Source organism: Anthonomus grandis, chromosome 16 (genome assembly GCF_022605725.1).
Source record: "Anthonomus grandis grandis chromosome 16, icAntGran1.3, whole genome shotgun sequence".
NCBI classification, from domain to species: Eukaryota; Metazoa; Arthropoda; class Insecta; order Coleoptera; family Curculionidae; genus Anthonomus; species Anthonomus grandis.
Genome location: NC_065561.1, coordinates 9,071,785 through 9,098,805, shown reverse-complemented (window position 1 = coordinate 9,098,805; position 27,021 = coordinate 9,071,785). Strand labels below are relative to the sequence as shown.

Sequence of the window (27,021 nt, the reverse complement as noted above, 5' to 3'; positions counted from 1 at the left end):
TTTGTTCTTATATTTCGCCCAATATTGTTTCAGGTGATTCACACTGGTACTATTCTGTGATTCTAATGGCATCTTTTCGACCGATCAGTTTCGCTTTCGTAGGGGTAAGAGTGTTAAGCTGCCTCCACACCGAGTCATTGTCGATCGACTATGTCTATCGACGTTGTCGACTTAGTGTGTACGTTGATAGACTAATTTTGTTGATCGACATGTCGATTTGTTTTCCATTGCTTGTCGGTAAACATAAAAGAGCGTGAGTCGATCGACTTTAGTGTGTGGACGTGTTTTCGGCGTTCGACGTTGGACATTCGACAAAGTGTTAAAGTAGGAGTAGGTACTCAGTGACGTCTTGCCTTCTTGACATCGTGGCCGTGTGTTTTCGTTAAAGAAATGGAATGGGAACAAGCTAAAGTCATAGCCTTTATTGAGGCATACAAACTAAAAACAAATCTATGGGATTCTAAAATCAAAAACTATAAAAACAGGAACTTGAGACACGATGCCCTTATGGAAATTGGTTAAGAATTTAACATCGAGAAGCAAGCGGTAGAACAAAAAATTAAAAATCTTCAAAGTCAATTTGCAAGAGAAGTAAAAAAAATAAAGGACAGCAAGAAATCTGGCTCTGGTATGGAGGATGTGTATAAAAGTAAATGGTTTGCTCTTGAAAGTATGAAATTTTTACTAGACAAAAATAAGCCCAGGGAGATGTTGGATTCACAGCTACGTAGACTTCGAGAGCTTATCTATGTATTTTTATTTTTAAACGACAGGTAGTTTAGAACACTGTTACACCTTTAACATATTTCGTATTGCCAAGGAACTTCTCCTTCGGGTGTCATAAAATAGTCTCTTAATATGTTTCTCACTTGTTGGGCCTGCACTGCACTTCTTCTGGGTATTCTGGGTAAATCTGTTAAGCCAGGCTCATTACCATATCATTTCTCCAAGCTCCTGGAATAACGTCAGTTGAATCAGAGCAGTCAGAATCGAATGTTCCAGGGGGATTATAAATGTTCTTAGATGCACTTTTTCTAAGAAAGTTGTGCAAGTAACATCCTGCTAACGTTACCTTGCAGGCGGTTTGAGGTTCCAATAGTAATGGCTTGCGAAATATTGTAAGTACATTAGATATTAAGCCAAACACATTTTCTGATATTCTTCGAGCTCTGCTGAGGCGATAATTAAATACTCTTTCACTAGAACCTTTATACAGGGTGTTTCTTAACCTATACGCATAAACTTGGGAAATTATTTCTAATGATAAATAATGACTAATAATGAACAAAAATTTGAGTGAAATATTTTTAGTTTCTGAGATAATTCTTTTTTTTTCACAAAAATGTAATAACTTTATCAGGTCGAATTTTGTTTTCAAATTAAGAAGTAAACAAGTCCGGATGATGTTTATTATGTTTAGTAGTACCTACTTTGCTAGTTGATACAGTTGTGGTCGTATTTCGTTTTTTATTAAAATAATAAGCGCATAACAGCCGCATAATTTATCAAATGAGGAACTAATGGACATGTTACTGGCATACGGGGAATCAAGACAAAACAGTGTGGTTGTAGCCAATCTTTATGCACAAAGGTTTCCTCATAAGTATCATCCGTCGCGTGAAGCTTTTTTGCGTGTGGTTCAGCGGGGTAGAGAAACTGGAAATTTGCGGCCGAGGCCAGGGCAACATGGTGGAGCCATTAGACCTAGGCGCATTTTAAATCTGGAGAATTTGATTTTAGATATCATCGAAGAGCATCCTGACATAAGCACTAGAACAGTTGCAACGCAATTTGAGTTATCACCAGTCACAGTTTGGCGAATTTTAAGGCATGAATTACTGTATCCATTTCACGTCCAAAGGGTACAAGCTTTACTTCCAAGGGATCATGCGCCTCGAGTAAACTTTTGCGAGTGGTTGTTACAGCAGCAGTTAAAGCCAAACTTTACCAGGAACTGGTGCTCTTTATTTGCAATTTTTGCGACAAAAGTTTGCCGGTACTCCTTGAAGAAGTCCCTCTTCACATTAGGCAGAATTTGTGGTTTCTTCACGATGGTGCTCCACCACATTTTGCGCGACCAGTGCGACGGCATTTGGATCGAATGTGCCCCGAACGATGGATAGGCCGAGGTGGTCCAATTGGATGGCCTCCTCGTTCACCCGACCTAAATCCGTTTGACTTTTATTTTTGGGGCCACCTAAAATCTCTGGTGTATGTAACCGAAGTTGACAATGAACAAGAATTAAGAAATCGGATATTTGCTGCCGCCGAGGAAATTCGACTACAACCTGGATTAGCTGCTGTCTGCAACTCTTGGATTAGGCGTGCTCAATTATGTATTGAAAGTCATGGAAATAACTTAAACAGTTACTATAATAGTTAAATAAATTATTTTTGAGAATTTACGTTTTTTTTAAATTTTAATTAATAAGTCGTTTATCTCCGTAACTAAAACTATTTTACTAAATTTTTTTTCACTATTAGTCATTATTTGCCGTCAGCAATAATTTCCCTAAAAGTTTATGCGTATAGGTTAAGAAACACCCTGTATAGTTATATGTTTGTTGACAAAGGAAATGCGTCGTCTGCAACAAAAACATATGGGCTTTTTAGATCACTATTTGGGAGTTGATTTTCTCCAGGTAAATGCATTGTATTGTCCTTTAGAAGCTTATTAAACGTAGTACTACTAAACACGTCTCCATCGGAAATTCCCACTTGGCATCCAACATTAGCATAAATAAAATTGTCGTTTGCGTCAACCACGGCGAACAAAACAATACTAAAAAATCCTTTGTAATTGAAGAATTCACTGCCGCTGTTTATTGGAGCCTGCAACGATATGTGTTTTCCATCCATAGCTCCGGCGCAGTTTGGAAAGTTCCAACGATTGTAATAGTCCTCGGCAACGGCTTTCCATTCTGCTTCGTTTTTAGTCATCTGAAATTAAAAATATATATATTTTATTTTTTAAACTTCAAACTAGCAATAGTACCAACAGAAGTAAAATACAAAATCTTTCTATTACAGGTTTCATCAGGGGTGGGTGCAGTGGAAGATGCGAACGATGTGGATAATACTGCTGATGAGCATGAGAATACTCAAGATGCCATTTTAAATACTGGAGAATGCAACTCTAAAGACTCTACGAGGAGTAATGTAAATCCGATAATGTTGAAAAAGCAAAGGAAACTTTAACTACAAAAAAACAGTTTAAGTCGCCAGCTCTTGGCCACGTACCTTCAAGAAAAATGAAATGCGATAACCCAATGGTCAATAAAGCTTTCGAGATAATGACGCAAACATTAGCAACAAAACAATTAAAGGATGTGTTTACCATATTAGGCGAAGAAGTGGCTGTGACATTGCAAAATTTGCCCACTACTTATGCTCAAGCTACAGTGCAACACAAAATAAGCACACTTCTGTTTGAAGCAAAATTGGGAAATAACAATTATCCCGTAGCACAACAACCACAGCAGCAGTATTTTTCTCAGGCTCAGCAACAACACTATTATCCTCAATCTCAGCATTCTCAGTAACAGCAATATTTTCCCAGTACAGCAAATTCAGGTGGCTTACTGACGACCTCACCGATGCATTCCCCGGAATCATATTCCTCATGCTCTCCTTTTAGCAATCCCCCTACTTCGGCACAATCAACTACTGCCCTTACAACTGATGAAGATGAAGCTGCAGATCGTTTCATCACCCAACTGCAATCTCCAGGAAGTCATACCTCATAAGCTCGGTCATAAGTATAGATATGCGCACAACTATTCTCATTTAGGGTTTACCTAAATATTGTTTTAGTTATAGTTCATTTTTACTACTGTTGTGCTTATTTATTCTTTATTATGGTTATGAAAATTTGATTTAAGAAGTAGCTATAACTATATTTTTATATTTATATAAATCTCGTTAAATCTTAATAAATAAAGTGCTTACGTTAATATAGTCTTGTAATACATCAATAAGAGCATCGCACACCACCACGACAATTTTGGAAATTGCCTGTTTTGAAATTTTGAAAAGATACATTAGTGAGTGGTACGAATCTCCAGTTGATAAAAATCGTAACGTTACAGCAAGACGCTCCTTGATGGGAATGGCAGGTCTATAATTGGTGTCTTCTTTACAAATTTTTGGCCCGATTTTTAGTAATAAATATTCAAATTCACCTTCTGACATTCGAAAAAAATTTCTAAAACCTCCATTGCACCTGTATTCAAGGCTCAATATGTTTATGTCATCTTTTTTTAAATCTTCTATCAAATAACTAGCATTGTATCTAGTTCTACTATGAAGACTTTGGTGAAACCCAAAATCTTTTTTTGCGCGCAATTTTTCTTTTTTTAGTCGCGATAATAATAAACGCGGCACAAGCAAGAATTACGTCTTCTTTGTCGTAGTCGTTTAGCGCTTAGCACATCTTGTTTCAGACATACAACAAACATACTCAGAAAATAGTTATTTAGGAGCATTATTTCTTGATATTCAAAGTGCTTATGAAAATGTTAATTTTTATGTCCTGTTAGAAAAGCTTATTGGTTTAGGTGTTCCTGAAGGTGCTCATAATATTAATCTGAGATAGAAGCCTTGCAAGTTTTAGTTTTCACTGTCTACAGATCTCCATCAGGTAAATTGGAAGTGTTTTTTCAGAGTCTTGATACAGTTCTAAATTTCTTATTCCATAGACGCAAACGTACCTTTATTTTTGGTGATTTCAATATAGATCTACTAGCGTATAACTTCATTTCAGCCGAGTTCACCCAACTTGTCAGCACATATGACTTTAAATTCCTGGTAAATAGCGCAACTAGAATCTCAAAAACCACAAAAAGTAGTTGCCTTGATAACTGCATAACAAATTGTGCAATTAATTGTAAATGTACTCTATGGGACACTTATATGTCAGATCATATGGCTATTACTAATACATATGAATCAATAAATGAAAGTACTGAAAACACCCACACAACGGTTTTAGAGTTCAGACCGTATTGCGGAGAGAGATTTTCTCGCTGTGTTACTTCATTACTAAACGTTAACTGGTTGTTAGTACTTGTTAATTGTAACGTTGATAATTCTTTTGAAATATTTCTCAATGTTCTAATGTCTATTATAGACTTTCATATTCCCAAAAAAAACTAAAACAATTCTCACCAAAAATAAAGAAAAAAAATGGTTTAATAATGAACTGAAAAGATTGAGAGATAACTTAAACTTCTTTTCTACCTGAAATAAACATAACAGTACTCTAGATCTCTCAGAATGGCTAAAAATTCGTATAAAGGAATGTAAAACTAAAATAAAACAAGCGACACACTCGTATTATACAAATAAAATAGGAAATAGTCAAAACAAATCCAAAACCATCTGGAACATCATTAAAGAAACAAAAAATAATCATTCTAGTAATTCGAAATGTAGTGTAACTCCCGATGAGTTTAACAAATTCTTTGTGAATATAGCTGACTCAATTACAAATACACTGCAAAAATCTAATGATGCTGTACAATTTACAGCAAAACATGTACATAATAATTCAACAGTATTTCTCTCACCTGTTACTGAAATAGAGGTCATTGATCTTTTAAAAAGTTTAAGTGATAGTTCTGCTCAAGACATCTTTGGTTTGAGCAATAAAATATCGAAACAACTTGCAAATGGTTTGGCCCTACCACTATCTCTAATAATAAATAAATGTTTTTCATCTGGTACATTTCCACAAGAGCTTAAAATAAGTAAAGTTGTTCCTATATTTAAAAAGGGTAATATGGATGATCCAGGAAATCATCGACTCATATCAATAATACCGATATTATCCAAGCTCATTGAGCTCTGTCTAAACCAACGTCTCATATCTTTTTTTGATAAACATAATTTACTTTCACCAGCGCAGTTCGGCTTTCGAAAAGGAAGATCCACTGCTGATGCACTCAGGGTAATGCTAGACTACCTGGTTGGTGCATTTGAGGGGGGCAAGACAGTGGGTGGAATTTTCTGCGACCTCTCAAAAGCGTTCGACTGTTTTTCGCATAATATTTTGTTGAGGAAGTTGGATTTTTATGGTATTCGGGGTATTTGTCTGGAAGTTATCCAGTCCTACCTTTGTAAGCGTCAGCAGATGGTGACTTGTAGAGGAAGAACATCCTCCATACTTCCAATAACAACAGGGGTGCCTCAGGGAACAATCTTGGGTCCTCTTCTGTTTTTACTTTATGTAAATGAATTACCCGTTCACTTCTCAGAGGTGATGTCTGTACAATATGCGGATGACACAACTCTTCTCAGCCGGCATTCAGATCTGATTTCCCTACAGAATGGAACTAGTGCAACACTTCACAAGTTAAAAGCATGGTTTGCTGACAATAATATATGTTTGAATCTAAATAAAATAGAGGTGGTTAATTTCTCTTTAAGGGAAAGACATCAGAGAATACAAATTTCTGGGTGTTTATCTAGATAATAAATTATCATGGAAAAGCCATATAATAGATCTGGCAATAAAACTCTCGTCGGTTCTTTTTCTGTTGCGCAGAATTGTTCAATTGGCGCCCCCAGTAGTATGTAGAACGGCGTATATAGAACTTTTTCAATCAAAGTTGTCATATGGACTGTTATTCTGGGGTAACTCGGCTGACTGGTAGAGAGCATTTAAATTGCAAAAATTGGCACTCAAAATTCTAGAAAACAAAAAACCAACAGATAGTGGTAGACCTTTTTTTTCAAAAATTTAAAAATCTGATTAAAGTCTGATGTTTGCTAGAACACACTCTTTTAGACTGTATATGACTAATGCCATAAAACTTTTTAATGCAATACCCGAAACCACAAAACAACTACATTTACATAGATTTAAGCAAGTAACGAAAAATCTGATTTTGGAGATCTGTCCATACTCATTGGACGAATTCTACAATAGTCTTTAACCTAGTCTATCAAAATTTATTGAATATTATACTTTTATACCTGTATAACAAATGTTTAATATACTTGATGAGCATTTCTGATGCGAACCAAAATTGTATTTTGTTTTATATTGTGAACAAAATGTAAGTTTTTTGTTTGCTATGTTATATAGATAAAACTCTGATACATTAATGTTTCCCTTTATGCACTGTATTATTGGCGTTTGACAGTCTATACTTTTTGACTATGATAAGCTGTTGGATGTATATGAGCAAATAATGAAGTATTATTATTATTATTATTAATATTAACGTCTGCAAGCCTATCTCAAGGTTTAGTCTTGAGCCCCCTACTTTTTAATCTTTATACAGCTGATTTTCACAAGCTGCAAAGAAGATCTAAAATATTGCAATTTGCAGACGATTTTTGTATTTATTGTACAGCATACGATATGCCAGCTTGTAAAAATAATCTTAGCCATGTTATGTATATCTTACAAAAAGCTGAAAAGGAGGGCTTTGATCTTAAGACATCTGTAATGTTCTATCGAGCATTTACTAGTTGGATAACGGCTCAATGTTTTATGGTTCTGCTACTAAAACGAGACTACTAAAAGTTGATCGTATACAATATAGAGTATGGGTATGTCTAATTTAACTAATAAATATTGGTTGAATAAAAACAGTCCTCCATTGGCTGAAGCTTATACTAAAATAAAAAAACCTCCATCAATTCATTAATGAAATAAATATACTATGGATGTACGAATTACCTTTTTGGGTTAATTTTTTTGACCCCACAATAATATTTCCTACATTTACGAACTATCATAAAGCTAATCAAACTATTCTTAAGGATACTTTAAATAAATTTCAAAATTACTTAAAAATATACACAGATGGATCAAAAGCTGCTGTGCAAAAGTGTCAGGATTATGCTTCTATTTTTACTGCAGAGGCATTAGCAATATTAAAAGCCCTCGAATTTATTAGTGATGCTAATATAATTTCAAACTTTTTAATACTTTCTGATACACAATCAGTTTGGCAATCACTGAAAAACGGACATAATTTTAAACACCTAGTTATTTTTAAGATTCGAGGCTATTAAGATTCGATATCAGTAATCTTGATAAACATAATACTCAGGTAGTATTCATTAGGTTAAAAGGACACACAGGATTGCTAGAAAATGAGGCAGATCAAGAGGCCAAGGAAGCAATTAAGACAGGGTTCTTTCCAAACTACACTTTAGTGATATAGTTCCAATTATCCGAAAGAGGTCTTCAGAAACTTGGAAAAGAAAATATTTTGCATATTTGGCAAATACTTCAAATACATACACTTTAATAAAAGCGTCAATTAGCAGTTATAGTATGGTTTTCAAATATGACTTTCCAAGATATTTGACAACACCTTTCTTCAGATTTCTAGTGGGTAATGGTAATTTTAATAAATATTTACATAAATTAGGAATAAATGACTCATATATATGTAATTGTGACAACCAGTCAATTGATGATTTGAACCATATTTTATTTGAATGTAAAAATAATATTTTACATTCAAATAAAGGGATCAAACACTGGCCTAAAGTGGAGTCTAAGTGTAGTCTATGGATAGAGGCCTGCTTTCTAACTAGAACTAACTGCTTTCTAAAGTACTTTACCAACACATCATTTGCTTACACCCGTAGCTGCCGCTATTCGCCTGGTACTTAACTTGGGATTTTCTGCTACGCGAACTAAAACATCTTCTTCCTGTTCTTGGGAAATACTTTTAGGGCGGCCCAAAACAGGCATTTTTGGCCGAAATGATCCAGTTTCTCCTAGTCGGCTATAAATTCTTTGGAATTATTTATGGTTTGGTTGTTGTCTATCTGGAAATATTTCCTAATACCTGCATCTTGCAGATGGACGGCATCGATTGAAATTTACTTGCGCGTAAACACAAAGCATATCACACATCTCCAAATTGGGAAACAAATTATGCCTAGGCATTACTTAAAATGTCAGTGAGAGACCATCGACTACGACTTTTTCCTTATGTTTGTATTTTCAATCCTATTGAATTAATTTGGGGCCAGTTAAAAAAAATGAGCAGAGCATATAATAAACACCGAAAGTTTGACAACAAAATCACAGAATTTTGAAAAAAACAGCTGCCAATACTGGCAGAAAAAAATTGCAAAAGCTAAGGAATATGAGGATGAATATTCTACAGACATTGGTGGTAAGTTTATAATTAAGTTGAAATGTGATAGTGATGATGGGCTAAATGATTTAAGTGATGACCAAGAGAGTGATATCGATATGTTCGAAATGAAAAAAAAAAAATTCTAAATTATAAATTTAAAGAGGATCCGGCCTCATTTTGGAAAACTATAAAGTGTCTTAATATAACACCTACAAATTCAAAGTTACCAGCTCAATCCAATACTGTTATCGATGCTGAACAATTTAATTCTTTTTTTATTAATAGTATTCCAAAAACTAATTCATTACCTCTTAATAATGAAATAAATACCAAATATATTAATAAAGTACACCCTAATGTTGAGAACAAGTTTAAGTTTAGGGATATGAGTGAGAGTGATATTGAGAACATAATATCTAATATAAAGTCTGTCTCTATTGGGTCTGATGCTATTGGCATTAAGATGATTTCTTTTTTAATCCCTTACCTTACCCCTTATATTACACACATCATCAATAAGGCTCTTTCGTTATCCAGATTTCCCAGCGAAAACGGCGGATTAATTACCCATTCCCAAAGTAAATAGCCCTGCTGAGCTCTCAGATTACCGTCCTATAAGCATCCAACCTACCCTTTCCAAAATACTGGAAAAAGCCATGCACCAGCAATTAAAAACGTTTTTTATAAATAATAAAATTATTCCTGATACCCAGTCTGGGTTCACATCCCGGCATGGTACGGAAACAGCACTATTGCATGTATCCGATGATATTCTTCGCGCTATGGATAATAAAAAAGCTACTGCAATGGTGCTGTTAGACTATAGTAAAGCATTTGATACTCTTGATCATTCTATTTTGCTTGCCAAATTAAAATATTTTGACATACACGACTCAGCTTTGTACCTTCTTTGTGATTATTTGGTTAATAGAGTGCAAAGATTACGTCTCGGCTCAGCATTTTTGCAATATGTGGTTTCTTAAAACATGCAAGTCGCTTCAATACGCGGATGATGTTCAACTTTATCACTCATTTTCAATTAATCAAATTAATACCGCCATAGGGAATATAAATTCTTATCTTGATACTATTGTGCAGGTGTCTAGTTTCCATAAGCTGACTCTTAATGCTGCTGTCAAAAGTTAAGTAAGTCAGTTAAGTAAGTCAAAACGATTGGTTTTTGGGATTCCTGTGTGGAATGATTTGGGCGTGAATGTCTCCATCCAGGGAGTTAATCTCCGACTAGCTGCGAAAAAAACTTAGGTATATTTATCGATAATAAACTTTTTTTTATTTATCGATAATAAATATCTTATCGATAATAAAATTTTGAATATCATGTTTCTAATATTTTACAAAAAGCTTACTATAAACTAAAAGTCTTGTACATGTATAAAGATATTTTATCAACTAACATTAAGTTAAAGTTAATTCAATCATTAGTTCTCTCAGTGATCAGTTATGGAAGCGTTTTATTCTGACCAGCCCTTGCTGAAAGAGATAAATATAGCTTGCAAAAATTACAAAATTAAAATGCTTGCCTAAAATTTAGTTATTGTAACCAAAAATATGACTATGTAACAGCATTATTTATCGAATCTCAATGGCTAAGGCTAGAAGAACGATTCAAAGTTTATATGGCTAGTCTCATTTATAAAACTGTCCACAGTGAAGTCCCCAGGTACTTGTATGAGAAGCTGGTAAGCTGCAGTAGCACTCATGGTCGTGATATGCGTCATTCTAAAAATTTTTTTTACTTTTTATTTAACTATATTACTTGATTAAATGTATGATATAATTATGTCTGTGTAGGATCATTTTGTTTTATAAGCTTAATTATAGTTAGTAATTTATAGTTTGAACTTATATATATATTATTTTGAAGTACTATTTTTAAGTGTGCGCTTAGATAGAGTAGCCATAGGCTAGATCTTGCCGCATTTATAATTGTTATTGTAATTTTTTATTTCCGTAATATAAAGGCATATTTATTATTAATATTTATTATATTATGTAAATAAAATTGACAAAGTTTTCTATGGAGAGGAACGATATGGTAAACGCTTGGGTAAATCTTTGGATTAGTAGCAAAAATGTAAGAGATATAATATAGAAATAATATATACACGTACTTTTCATTAGTTTTATTTGAAAGCATGCGTTAGTATTTGGTGAATTCACATGATCGAGGATCACTTAACTATAATACCATGCGGGTAATATAGTGGTCCATTAAAAATATTATTTTTTAGTGCTTTTCTTTACGACTCCTACTCATGCCAAGTTTCAATTTATTTAATTTATTCGAAAAAAAAATCAGAGGGAGGAAGGGCATTGAAGAAAGATACTGTTTATGACAAAGGTAAAGAAAAAATAAAATGCTGCTAAAAGATGCTGTTCAGATTAAGGATTATTTTTAATTTACGCTAATGCAGTTGGTTTATGTATAAACTACAACAATATATTATAAGTTACATAACACATCTATATATTCTATAATATAATGTTAAGCTTTGGAAATAAATGTTCACGTTCTACTGAGGCTTCTAAAAGGTTATCGACGGTTATCAAGTTACTGTTTTTCGTTTATATTAAAATATAAATAATATTATATTATATATAAAAATATACCTTTTACAAATATTAAGTAATTTAATAATTAAAAAAAGTTATTAAATTACTGATAATTAGCCATTGTGCACCGAATACAATAGATGTTAATATTTCAATTTTTTTTAATGGTTAATGAGATTTTAAAAATGCTGCTTAAAGTCTGGGTGCTACTATATAATCGTGCATGTTCTTTTGTAATAATCGTATTTCGTATTGACGTATCGGTTCGGTATCGTGTAAATAAAATTAATGCTATTACAAGTATGGAATAAGGTAAAAAAAATATTATTATAAATAACTTAATGCAAGTATGTAAAGAAAATATCGCTTTTTTTTAATTACGGAAATTAATTTATATTCATCTAGTGTTTTACAATAATTTAAAAATATAAAATCTTTTATTCAAATAGTAGATAATAATTTTATGCCTATAGCAGCCTATATTCCAAATGAAGAGGATATAAGGTGTTTTAGATATTCGAACAATGTTATTAGGCAATATTTTTTTTAAACCAATTTTTGTTACTGAAGTTTAAGTCCTGACATATACATGGATCTAATAAGTCGTTATCCAACATAAAAAAAGCGGTTTGCTAAAGCATTAAGAAATAATTAAATACATTTGTTTCAAATAAACAATTAAATATTTCTGTAAAATGTCTATTTAATAGTTGTATAGTAAATAAGATGAAATGTAAATCTTGCAATTATTATATAAATTTCAGCTAATAGTGAATTTTATCTTGAAGGATTTATTAACCGTAGGTCAAAATATTTCGTCGTCATCTATGATTTAGTAGGAATAATACGAATCCCTAAGTTAGTATGATTCGTATGCTTCGAATTTCATTAAAGCTTCAAATCGCCCATTTCCTCTAGGCTCAAGGGTCAACTGATTCGAGAGTCGAGATTCGGCCTCTCTTTTCAATTTACACAACACTCAACACACCTCATCTCAACAATTGCATATGCTCCCTCCACCACTAATCTATTTTGCGGTTTCTTTTATGATCAATTTCAGCAGCACTTTTGCAAAGTAAACCGCAAAATCGCTTATCGTTGACAGCAACTAGGTATAGCATGATATGTAATTTCCTAGGGTCGATGCTTTCATTTCTCTATTTGTATTCATCTTTAAAAAAAAAAAAAATTTCGATGAAAAAATTAAAAGTTGTAGCGTTTTTACCGTTCGTTAGATCTGAATTAAACCAACCGATTCGCGAAAATAGTCATTTATTTACACAGACTACTAAACACGATTACTGACGACTATTAAAATTATTTACTGTCACCGTATTTATTGGCTACTCTTTATATTCGTATTTATTACTATTATTTAGATATCCCGCCAATATTCCCAACCGCACTACACTGAACTGTTAACTGAATTCCCAGCGGCAACCGGGTCCTTATCATTGTTGCGAACTATGAAATTTTATTCTCAAAAATTAACCTCAAAATTCTCCATATTTCACCAAATATTGTGTCAGTGGAGCGGAGAGTACCTAGTAGCAGCGTTGCCAGGTCTACCGTTTTTGCGGTAGATCTACCGTTTTCATGCTATGGCTACCGCTCTACCGTAAAGCCATTAATATCTACCGTTAAAACTTTTACTCCTACTTTCAATTTTCAAATTAATGTACAAAATAAAAGGAAACATCACAGAATAATAATTAATAGGAATAATTACAATTCATTGCGACATCTAAACAGTAGCAGTCACACTTTAAATTCTTTTATCGTCTCTGTCGATTACCTATTCGAGTTTTTGCTTTGGTATCAGGCGGTGAATACCCTTATTTTCGCGCATGACAAATAGTCAATACATAGACAAATTGTTGGTCTTTCTCGGCAAGATTTGCAGCATGTTTTAATTTGGTTCTTATAACTATCCAATTTAATATACGTTTAATTTGTATATAGTTTAAGTGAACTTATATTATAACAGAGCTAACAATGAGGTACGTAAAAAAAATTTTAATTATAATAATAATAGGTGCATGTATAATTTTAGTTCTGATGAAGATCCGAATTACGGAACGGGTTTAAGTACTGAAAAACATTTAGTGCTTGTTGCCCGATATTTTCACCAAAATAAGTAAGTTTTTTCGTTTTACTATATACATTAGAAAAATATATTTATCTATCTAATGTTTTGTTATTGTTTACATTCCTTTTGTCTTCTTAGATTTAAAGATTTATAATCTATATAAATCCATATTTCTTTAATATGTTGTATTTACCACCTTTGTACATATTTTGGTGAATCATCTTCTCACCATGATATACCTTAACCTATGGGTAATTGAGTAAGCTACAAGATGTCGTATTTGTGAAAACCTTATTTCGAAAATTGAGCCGAAATTTCTGTATAAGTCTTCAATCGACTTCGACGAGCGGTGTTTAACAGCAGCAATTAAAGTGTGAAAGTGAAGAATTCTTATAGTCCGGGAGCAAACATCAGGGAAGCCAGAGTAAGTCCTTTCCAATGTTTCCTTTCATTTATTGAGTAAACTGCTTCTGCAAGCTAAACAAGCTAAACTGAGTAAATTATATTTTTCGTCTGCTAATGTTGGTCTAATCATCCGTCATTAATAAGGTCATATAAAAATAAAAATGAAAGCATGTTTATTTAATTACTAATTAAATTTAACTGGATACATAACGTACAATAAATTATATTTTCGTCATTTGCCAAGGTAAGGAGCCGGTTGGACTTACAAAATATTCTGCGAATGCATCTCTTACGTCATTGGCATGCCTTCCACCTCTGACAGCTCCGCGCTGGGGAAGGTTTTGTAATCCTGTAGTATGTAAAGCAATATCCATGTCAATCTGGCGAAATCCATCTTTTTGACGAACCACATTGTGTAAAATTATAGCAGCTTTAACAATATCTTTAGCGAATGCTTTAGAAACATTTAGCGGTCTATGAAAAATTCTATATTTGTTAGTTAATATGCCAAACGAACATTCCACAAACCTTCGTGCTCGTGTTAAACGGTAGTTGAAAAAGCAATGCAATGCGGAAAATTTGAGGGATAAGCGACTTAAGAAATTGTATCAAGGTAAAAATACACAGCCAGGACCAAGTTCTTCTTTCTCTAGAAAACGAAATAAAATATCAGAATTGGATGAAACAGATAGAGCGATTTTAAAAGCTATAGAAGCATCTTCTTAAAATCGGCCTCCTCCAGAAGAAATAGATGGAGATACAGTGTTTTTTAAATCTGTAACATCTACAGTAAAACTTTACAGAGGACGAAAAGCTAGAATTTCGTATGGGAGTACTAACATTGATTAAAGAAATTAAAGGAATAAGATACGAATGTCAACTCAGACCTGTATCAGTAGGCTCTTCTCACCTTACGTCTACATCTTCTTTGGGAGGTATACCTAACCTCATCGTTGTATTTTCTTTTTTAATAGAGTCTAATAAACGCTCCAGTAGGTAATTAAAAGTTTCTGGGCTCATCCGGAAATAATTGAAAAATTTTTCTTTATGTTGAAGCAATTTTTCAAAAAGTGTATAAAAAGCCCCATCTACGTATCTTGCTTCTAACAAAGGATGTATCCAGAACTGCCGTGTTTTATTAAAAGCACAACGTCGTTTTTTTTTCTTCTCCTAAAAAGAAGCGCTAATAAAGCTACACGTTTTTGATCCATGGCACTTTGGAACATACTGAACTCGGCAACAACGCAAGCTCTGTTATATTATATGGTAACTTTTTATACTTGTGTGTGAAAAATAAATACCATATGGCTACCATTTATCGCGCGCTATAAATGGTATCGATATGGTACCGTCTGAAACCATCCTTAAGATGTCGTAAGGCAACCGAGTAGGGCGCTTAATCGCTAAAATATGGCTTAAATTTTTTTTTTATCGACATTGTTTTTAAACCATAATTGGGATTCCAAAATCACGCACTAAAATCTCGACACGATCACTCGATATGACTGATTCTAAATAAGATTGTCAATTGTGAGTATAACGGATTGCTTAGTTTTTGGCTATTTTTTAAACGACACGCTTGGATATATGGTCTGCAACAGGCGATATAGCTTCCTCCTTATTTAATACATGGATATTGTAGCAGCATCCTTATTTAAACGTATTTGGTTCACTGTTTCTCAAAACCGAATTATGAATTGTCTGTTTGTGTTGTTTATCACAGAATAATATATAGAGTTTATTTTTACTATTTAAACCGTTAATAATTACAAACCGTAATAAAATCATTTTTATTTTGATTTTTATAGATGGTTGTATCTATTAACCCTTAACAACTATTTAACAAAAAAAAAATATCGGGTTTCAATGAAATTTCATTTATCTTATTATCGTGGTGCATACTTGATACTAATACAACTGCTTTATTAGTTTTTGGAACAAATGATACCATGGTAATCGCCGGAGAAAACCCAAACAGTGAACTTTTAGGTTGTCGCATACGGCTGGGTTGAAATTCTGGTGGTATTTGACGTTTATTTTTTTTAGAGTGCCTTCATAAGTAAGCTTATTATTCAGCAGCTCATTTACTATACCAATTGAAGAGTACCAGTTGTCAGCGGTTACATTGCGGTTGGTACCCATTATGTGCTTTGTCAAACGAAGCACAACCTCCGAAGGATTCGAAAAACGTTTTTCTTTAGGGGCTCGATCTCCAATTTGGGCACCTGTATATACTTCGGCGTTCAACATATAGTGGATCTTTGAATCCGCCAGAATTTGTACTTTCAAGCCATACTTAGCTGGTTTACTAGGGATGTACATACGGAATCCGCATCTACCTCTAAAGGGTACCAACATCTCATCCAGGGTAACATTATCACCAGGGTTATACATTTCCCGTGCGTTATCCACAAATGTATTAAAAACTTCTGAAATCAGCGCCAGTTTGTCCAATTTGATCCTTTCCTTCCTGGTTTGTAAATCATTAAAGCGTAAACAACAAAGCAAAAAAGAAAATCTTGCAAGGCTCATTGTAGCTCTAAAAATGTCTCTTCCTGTTCCATCAGTACACCACATTGACCTTAGATCCTCATGACCAGACTTGAATAAGCCTTGAAGATATAACAAACCAAAAAATGCTTTTAGCTCATTTTCACTTGTTTTGGCAATAAACGTTGGCTGAAATTTTCCTCTGGCAGCCCTACGTAATTATATTTGTAAATTTACAAACTATCTTTAGGATCTTATCATTTATAAGTAAGTTCCATGCTGACTCAGGTGACTTGGGTGGATTGGACAATGCATAGCCCTTCAAACCTGGTTTAGTGTAAATAATGTTATGAGCTGCTGCTCTTCCACGTGTTGCTGCTCCTTTTGACCATCTTGTTCCATCCTTTCCAAACCAAGACGTAAAATTGATTAGAGGTTGATCTTCCTCAGAATCATCATTGCCAGAAACCCCAGAAGCCTTACTCAGAGAATCATGTTCACTAAATAGCTCGCAGTCCTCTTCAGAATCATCGCTTTTATCTCCATCCTCTAAAATTTTTCTAAGAGCGTCCTGTTCATTCTCAGCAATTTCCAAGGGTACATTGGTGCCATTTTCATCATCCATGAACTCATTAGTTTCATCCACGTTTTCGAGGTCCTGCCAAAAATCGTCATTTTCTATAACAATGTCTAAAAGCTCCGCATCCGTGTATAATTTGGAATTAATTTTTATGGATAACTAGATACAAAAATTCCAATAAACACTTGTTCGAAACAATTTTTATGCAAAAAAACTTACCAAAATAATTATTTCATAAAGTGCTAAATTGAAAATATTTATAACGCAACAACTACCGCTGGGTCATTTTGACCCATTTTCGTAAATTCGGCCACAACGAAGCTGCATTTTTACGTAGTTAATGTGCTACTAAAAGTAAACACGCGCGCTAGACAAAAGTCGTGAAGCCTTGCCCCCAAGTTACAAAATTGGAGGGGGACATTCAGTTTAAAGGCGTCTCTGGGTCAATTTGACCCCGTCAATAGTGGTTAGGGGTTAATGTGGAAACTCTGTTTATAGAAGGAAAGTAGAAGTAGTAAAGTAAAAATAGAAAGAAAATAAAATGTTCTTAACTAAATTTGTTAAATAAACACAAGCAAAAATTTAAATTAAGATCATCATTTTGATGGTATTAGGATTTATAAAATTCAAATTTATCAGAATAATAAAACAATTATTTTAAAGTGCATGCATCTATCCCAAGTTAATTGAAACTGTCTCATTTTAGGTGAGGATTACTTTCTTTCATAAAGTTTAACGAAATTCTTAAAGAAGTACAACAAAAATACTTCTCTCATCTATCTTATCGCATCTTTTCTTAACTAAATGTAACTTTTTATTATTTTTTTTAAACATAACTCCCAAAACTTTGTTTTATTTCCCTACTATTAGCACGCCTGAAATTTGTCAGAGTGACCAACATCGGAAGGACACAATCACAGAAAATGGCGGCCACCTAATAGTGGTCACTTACTTTTCATTGAATGGACAGTCCAGATATATTTATTAAGTTCGTGGTTCCAGGTATATTTATTAACTTCGTGCTCGCACATCAAATTTTCGACTTACGGAACAACCTTATGTCGATCATGCAAGACATACGTTTTGTGGTCTACACGCGTCGTTTTACTTGATGCGACTTGTCTGATTCGATAAATTGTTTAATAAGACGTTGTGTCTGAACCGCCCTTAACGCTTCGATCGAATCATGATGACGCAGCGCGGGCTGGCAACCGCAAATCGCTGATTGTCATACATGACAATTAAGTTTTGTTTATATTCAGCAGTATTATTCCTTGACATCAATTATTGCCTACTATAAAAAAATATAATAAAACCTTGTACATTTGTTTAATACACTCTTTTTCTATTATTCATTTAAGTTTCATTGTCATTTCATTTAATTCATAAATAATTTCTCATACTCATATACAAAGAATGTTTTTATAAGATAATAATGTAAGTATTCTTCTAAAATGATATGATTAGTTGTTTAAGTGTTTATCCAGATTAATCGGTATATAAAGATAATAGACGTAATCGAGCATTAATTCACATTTTAGTTATAACAGAGGATAAATAGCAAGTGCTAAAATTATACCAGATAACAATTATAGACTCAGGTTTAACTAAATCCTTATAATTGGCTAAAAAAGAACTAATGGAGCCAAGAGTTCTTTCCATCCAAAGTCATGTGGTGTCTGGATATGTTGGAAATAAAAGTGCAGTTTTTCCTATGCAGGTAACTATTATTATCCTATAAGTATAGGAATGTCTGACCTATTTGTATAAGTCTGGAAGTCCAATAGTGAAATTCATTATTTTTCCAATATATAAAAAATTATTATGTATTCATTAATATCCTACAGGGTATTTCAATGGGAAAAGGCCATATGTTAGCACAAAATATAAGGTATACAGTAGATTCCAAAAAACCTATAATCTAAGGGGCTTAATGGTAATGAAAGTGAACTATGAGCCCAGCAGCCTGGGTTCAAATTTCAATTTTACCAGTTTTACTTTTTTGCAACTAAAAATTTTGTAGTTTTGGAAAAATTATTTAATTTTAATAAAATTATGCATAAAAAAAAGTCCAAAAAGATGAAATTGCTTATACAGGGTGTCACAAAATTAGTGGACAAAACGCGAACCCTGTATTCTTTGGTCAAAAATAACCTCACTTTTCCCTATAAACATATATTGGCAAACACCCCCCAAGGGAGCTACACCCCTTTTAAAGGGGGCACCTGAAGATGGTTTTTTCCACTTATTTTCAAAACAGGTAAATATAAAAATTTTAAATTTTTTATTCTCCCAATTGATATGCTGAATTTAGTTGTCATTTCATAATTTTCATTATTTAGTCAGGTGCATATCATTTAGGGGGTGAGCCTAAAAAAATACCTAAAAAAAATTGTGTGCAAAGTTTTTGTTTTTTTTTTTTTTAATTTTAAAAATTTGAAGCTTTTTACGTAAAAAAGTACCTCTTGGTCAATAACTCTACAAGTTACCATTTTCGAGAAAAACGCATTTAAAAATAACTCTGCATAGTATTATTTTCACTACCAATTTTTATGAAAACTTAGTAGCAGGCTTTGGAAAAAATTGACACACTGCATACTGACATTAACATTTGTTGTAATTGATTAGTTGTCATTTTGCATTCAAATTGTTAATATCTTTTTAACTATGGAAGACTTTTCGACCCGTGAAAAAGTAGATATTTATTTTATGTATGGGTTTTGCAATGGAAATGCACATGCCGCTGCACGAGAGTATTGGCGGAGGTTTCCTGCAAGAAGGCTTCCACATTGAAAAGTTTTTGTTAGAATTCATAGAAATTTACTTGAATATGGATCCTTTGAACATGCTCGAGGGCAAGGAAGACCAATTGCAAATGATGGTTATTGGGAAGTACTGAATTTAATTGAAGAAAACCCTCAAATATCATTGAGAACCTTAGAAGAGATTACCAATATCCCAAAGTCAAATGTAAGTAAAATTAAATATGATAAATAAATATTTAAGTACTTAATTTGTGATCCAAAAAATTAAATTTAAAGTACTTATAACTGAAAATTGAGATTGGTATAAATAGTGTTGTTATTAATTATTATCGTCGAATTGCATTAAATTCATTTCAAAATACTCTAATTACTATTATTATTATTATTTACTTTATTTACTTGGATAAGTCTTATCACAAACATCAAACACCCCAAAACAAATCCTTTTGATGACTAACTGGAATGTTTAGTGGCTTACTAAGGTTTAGGCTTATTTCCTATGCAATTTAAAATATTTAAAAATAATTTCAGATTGGAAGAATGACTAAGATGTTAGGATACCATCCTTTCCATTATAAAAGGGTTCAGAAGTTAGAAGAAGATTTTCCAGCTCGAGTAGACTTTTGTCATTGGATTTAAAATCACCCAAATCTTCATCAAAAAATTTTGTGGTCAGATGAGGCAACTTTTTCTAGGAGTAAGGGCTTTAACAGCCGTAATAATCATTTTTGGAGCATCGAGAATCCGAGAGTAGTTCGACGAACTAACTTTTAGCATAGATGTTCCTTTAACGTATGGGCGGGTTTGATAGGAGATAAATTGATAGGCCCAATTATTTTGCCACACAGGTCGTCATTATTTAAATTTTCTTCAAAACAATCTCAGAGATTTAATGGATGATGTTCCCATAGAAACTCGGCTGGAAATGATTTTTCGGCATGATGGGGCACCAGCTCACTACAGCCGACAGGTGAGAAACTGGCTGGACAATAATTTTACAGGCAGATGGATAGGCGGAGGTGGTCCAATAAACTGGCCTGCACGATCGCCCGACCTTAATCCTCTGGATTATTATCTTTGGGGTAATATGTGCAATATTATTTATGCCACCGAAATTGATACTCTAGAAGAGCTTCAGAGGCGCATTCTCGCAGCTGCAGGCCAAAATGAGAAAAAACCAATTTGAAATTCTTAGATCGACCCAAAACATTCAAAAAAGATCCAGGTTATGCATTCAGGAAAACGAAAACTTGTTTGAACATTTGCCTCAAATAAATTAGTATTTTTATCTGTTTGCAATTTTATTTGTAAATTTACTTTTGAAGCGTGCTATTGAGTTCTAATAAAAATTGTTATTAAAATACTATGCAGCGTTATTTTTAAATGCGTTTTTCTCGAAAATGGTAATTCCTAGCGTTATTGACCAAGAGGACTTTTTTACGTAAAAAGCTTCCAATTTTTAAAATTTAAAGAAAAAAAAACAAAAACTTTGCAAACAATTTTTTTTTAAGTATTTTTGTAGGCTCACCCCCTAAATGATACGCACCTGACTAAATAATGAAAATTATGAAATGACAACTAAATTCAGCATATCAAAATTGGGAGAATACCAAAATTTAAAATTTTTATATTTACCCGTTTCGAAAATAAGTGGAAAAAACCATCTTCAGTATAACAAAAAAAAAATTGTTTTTACCTTTTCTTGTAACCAAGTCCCTTATTTTTGTGTAAACAACATACCAAAGATACCCATAATGTATTATTTATTGTTTTGGTACTTTTCAGATTTCGATCTGAATTAAAAATAATATGAAATATAGGAATATTTTATTTAAAATTAATTATAAAGAAAATTTATTTTTCATATAAATAACAAAAACAACATTCCCTTCCATCTTCCTTTATTATTCTGTTTTATTTGACATAACGCCAGGAAGTGACAGCATTGACATGTTCCTTGATTAAAGAATTTTTTTATTTCTTCCATATGAATTTTTTTAGTGTTTTGAGCTCGGTTGAATTGCATTGGGTTGATTTTGGGTTGTGTTAGATGGAGTTAAGCACAAGGAGGGCGTAAGACCTGCATAAGGGTCTGAATTTTTTTCAGCACTGGGTATTAGCTTGTTTACAAATAGTGAAACCCATTTACTATAATAATGTATAAACACTGCTATTATTTTGGCAGATAGATTTAGATGTCTTTTGTGTTTTCTCTTATGTAAGATGTTCCACAGGGATCAGTTCTTGGTCCCCTTCTATTTCTTGTATACATTAATGATCTTATTACTCTTAGCATATGTGGACATTTTACATTGTTTGCTGACGACACAACGGTTTTATGGTCAAATAAAGATCCCAAGCAGCTTGTCAGAGATGTTGCAGCCGATCTCCTGAAATTAAAGCAATGGTGTGATTCCAATCAACTTTGCTTAAATATGTCAAAGTCCCACATTATTGGTTTCAATTTTCAAGCTGAGAGTCTTGATTTTGGTGAGAACGCATTGGACATGGTAGACAATTCTGCATTTCTTGGTTTAGTCATTGATAAAGATTTAAAGTTTTCTGACCATATAATAAAGTTAAATAAAAAACTTGCTTCTGGCTGCTTCTCTGTTAGGGCAACCGTTCATGAACTGGGGAGAGATGTTGCTCGTGATGTGTACTTTGCTTTGTTCGAGTCGCATTTAAGGTATGCTCTTCCATTTTGGGGTGCATGTTCAAATTATCTGTTTCAGTCTGTTTTTGTGCTGCAAAAGAGGGCTGTCAGAAGTTTATTTAGGGCCCATTCTAGAATGCATTGTGGTAATCTTCTGGTATTTTGACCCTACCATCATTATTTATTTTGGAAACTGCATGTTTAATATTCAAAAATAAGAACAGTTTTCCAATCCGACATCACAGTTATCCTACCAGACAGATTAATAATATTCCCCTTCCTATTCCTCATTTTACATCTATCAAAGATTCATTTATATATCGCGGTTTAATGATTTATGTGTGGTTTAATTTTTTATTTAGTGTTCAGTCTTTGCGCCAGTTTCGTTGTAAACTGAAGTCATATTTGCTTCTAAAAGCCTTTTATTCGATTGAAGACTTTTTTAAGGCTGAGGATGTTGTGTAGTAGATGCTAAGCTTTTAATCTGTTAATTTTAATTTTGAACATACCTTTATATGTCCCTTTATCTCTGCTACCTATGTCTACATGCATGTATTTTATTTTATAAAGATTTTGTTTGTAACATTTTCTCTTGCATTTTTTTTTTTAGGCATTTTATATGTTGTATAAATTTTTTATATTTGTTTTGTAAAATCTGATTTGATTGTATTTATTTTCTGAAGCTTTGTCAATAAAATTCGTGTACATGTACCAAATTTTCGACAGTAAAGTACTTGAAAAAAAAAAAAAAAAAAAAAAAAAGATATGCTTTTTAGATGTGCTTGTTTCTTATTACTTACATTGAGCTTTAGCGGAGTAATTATGTTTATCATAGAAAATATACACAATTTGGCAACTGCAAGATCATATGTCAAAAGTTTGACAATGTAATTATCAATAGTAACGAATTTTGATCATCAAATAGACTAGAGAGAAAGAGGTCTACTTTTTTGATATAATTAAAATTAAATATTATTTTTTAGTGTCCTATGTGAATAATCCGCAAATTTTTTTCTCTTAATCTATTCTTTTTAAAATACTCTTTCTGCTCACATTTTAAAATTTTGAAAAGTCGGAGATACTTAAAGTTGACAAGACCCCTTAAAATGTCTGTAATTTTACTGGAAACAATATTCTGATGACAGAGTAGTGAATTTTCAAGTGGATTTTTTTCCAAAAAAAAATCAAAAAATATTTTTTGCATATTTTAATTGCACCCAGAATTATAAAACCTTCCTAACTATTCCCATCTATCACTATTGTAAATATCTCACTTAAAATTAGGGGATCTAGCTTGGACACTAAGATTAGAGGAAACTTTTATGATACATTTTTTTTTATGCATAGTTGTATATATGTTCTGGGTTGTTTGTTTGTTCTTACATTAAACCCATGACTCCTTGTTTTGTTTGAGAGTAGAATTTGTTTTTATAAGATTTTTTTTGCATCTTATACATTAGCTTAGATTGTTCAGTGTTTAAGTTCTTTAATTTAATAAAATTATAATTCTGTGTACTGGCTTTCACTAGGCGTAAAGTAGTTTTACTCATACTCATACACCTTTATTCATGAAAAATAAACAAATCGTTCACATATGTGAGGCAATATCAAATATATGTCTGGAAAAACTTACAAGCTAGATTGATAGATACTTAGATTTTGACGTTAGGTCATGAATGCATGTCAATAAATTACCTGTGACAATTTTGACAGAAATAAGTCTAATTACTGTTCATTTATTAAAATCTAAATTCAATGGACTCATCTAATGAATAAAAACATATATTTATTAAATGGACTTCACTTTTGTTTAAAATTTAATTTCTGTTGGTAGAATATTAAAGAGTTTTATAGCCCACTTTTAAAGGCGCTTTTCCAGATGCCAGTAAAGTGGAATGAAGTTTTGTTTTTAGTGTATTAAATGTTGCTTTTTTTATAACAAGTCTTCAAAAATATATAGACATGGTAGTATAAGAAGTTGGCAATGTATACAAAGGCCTCCCTACAATCATCACAGTAACTCAAACCAGCCAATTCCCTAACAGCTCTTCTCTGCAGTGCAAACAATCCCCAAGCTTGGGATGAGTGACTCCATGCCAAGATCCCAAAGGATAAGTGTACCTGAACAAGGGCAAAGTAGGTATTGCCCAAAATCTCATGCAATACACCTCTGATAGGCCCCTAAGAACAAATATATCCTTGGACACTTTCTTGTAATCCCAGATTACCCCAAGAAATCCTTCATCAGTTGTGCTTCCCTATTCATTCAGTGGATGAATTGGAAATAGATTTTTTAATTTTTATAATTTATTTTCTTTTTCACTGGTAATTGTTTAGCATGGATCAGGTACTTTAAATGCGAATTTATAAAGCTGTTATTTAAACAATATTTTGAGTTTATATTTAACATATAATTGCACCTTCTTCTTGCACCCAATATTGATGTAAGATATTTGTATCACTTTGCTTTTTTTTTTACACTAAGGCATTTTTTTATTATAGGATTCATTTGTTTTTTACCAACTTGGTTTATAAACTGTCTTTTCAATATTATATATTAAGCTGCCACTGCCAATCATAATACTTTTTTAGCTGACTTTTTAGTGTTTCTTCATTTTCTCTGTTTTAGTAACTCCCGAAGTAAGAATAGCACCATATCATCACAAAATTGTTGACTTTTTATCCTAAATGCTTAAGACTGAACATATAACAAATATTGCAAAGATCCCAACACCGAGCCCTGGGCAATTCTTACATCAACACCAGCTTCCTTACTTAGCTTCCCATTCACATCTGTTTGCTATCGTCTTCCAACAGAGTATGTTTGTAAGAACTCATGACATATACTTTGAAATCCGATTTTCTTAAACTTTTTTAATAACAAATTAATATCCAGTGTATCAAATGTTTTTTTGCAGATTAACAAACACATTTACAAGGTACCTATTTTTATCTATATCACTATGTGGTAAGACAAGGGTTAGGGTTAGACATGAAGATACTACTGAAAACATACAGCTATATAAAATTCGTAGAAATACTGTTAAAATGGCAATTCGTAGAGAAAAAACATATCTGACCTATGTTTCAAATCTAGAAAATCAGTGAAAAGTTTGGAAAACACTGCATGATTATAATGTATACACTTCTAAAAAAGAAAACAATGATCTTTCTTCAAGTTTTTCTGATGTAAATGCCAAAAATGATTATTTCTACAGTGGTTTTCAAAAAACAAACTGTGATGAAAGTGTAAGATAAATATTAGCGATTTGCGTCCAGTCAGTTTGTTTACCCATTTTATCCAAAGTAGTGGAAAGGATAGTTCATACCCAAATATCCAAATATCTCAACCAGAATAGCATAATTCCTATTCATCAATCAGGGTTCTTAAAGGGACAACAACTTCTGCATTGCTTAATATTATAGATAAAATTGTAAAATTTCTTGATGAAAAGCTGGCAGCAATATTGGTATTACTTGACTATTAAAGGGCCTTCAATGTGATTAATCACAACCTTCTTTGCTCGTTTGGCTTTGATAACACCCCAACACGTTCTTTTTAGATTCTATTTGTCAAACAGGTCACAGGTTGTTAGAGTAAATAACAGTTCCTCTCGCTCGAGGGCATCAATTTTTGTTTTAATATAAATATAATAAACATGTTACATAGAAATTACATAAAAATGTCTTCATTATAAAGTATGCCAATAGGTACATTTTAAAATGAGAAAAAAGATGTGCAGTAGTCTTGTTATGTCTATATATAATATATTGTTTAATTGTGTACTATCCATTTTTAGATGTTGTTACCAAATAAAGAATTCAATATGTTCAAAACACATGCTGTAGATCTATTTTTAACTTAAGAAACTATGATCATGTATCTAACAGCATCAAGAGCATCGGATAGTTACGGTGCAATAATATATACAAATTGGATTCTATGATTTTATTTAGAAAACTTTTAGACTATAAGAAACCTAAATACTTAGAGCTACGATCGAATGTACATAACTTAAATTTAAGAGAGTTTAATTATTTTTCAATTCCTAAGCATAGAACTTCACTATTTCAAAATGGCTTTTCATATAACTGTATTAAACTTATAATACCCTTTGACCTAATCTTAAACACTGTTCATTACATAAATTTAAGCTTGCCTATAAATATGGTTTACTGAATGAGATCAGTAAATAAGATAAGAAAGAATATTTATTATTTTTGTTATTTATATTATATATATTATTTTTACTGCATGGCACATAGGGTTTACAGTTGGTTAAGTGGAAGAATGACCTATGGCTAAACTCTGTAATCTGGGTGTGTGCATTATAATGTATTTTACTTATAAG

The 27,021-nt window shown here is 32.6% G+C and overlaps 1 protein-coding gene across 2 annotated transcripts in view; it reads left to right on the top strand.

The window, feature by feature from the left end:
* The first annotated feature begins 11,855 nt into the window (after nucleotides 1-11,855).
* Nucleotides 11,856-27,021, top strand: part of LOC126745472 (pyridoxal kinase) — a 35,324-nt gene continuing 20,158 nt past the window's right edge. Inside the window, exons 1-2 of one of the 2 annotated variants that reach the window (XM_050453328.1) lie at nucleotides 11,856-11,996; nucleotides 18,790-18,968. In XM_050453328.1, coding sequence (XP_050309285.1) covers nucleotides 18,888-18,968 — 81 coding nt within the window. In that variant the 5' untranslated portion in view covers nucleotides 11,856-11,996; nucleotides 18,790-18,887. Of the gene's footprint in view, nucleotides 11,997-18,497; nucleotides 18,686-18,789; nucleotides 18,969-27,021 lie in introns of those variants that run through there. The other variant, XM_050453327.1, reaches the window with a different exon arrangement.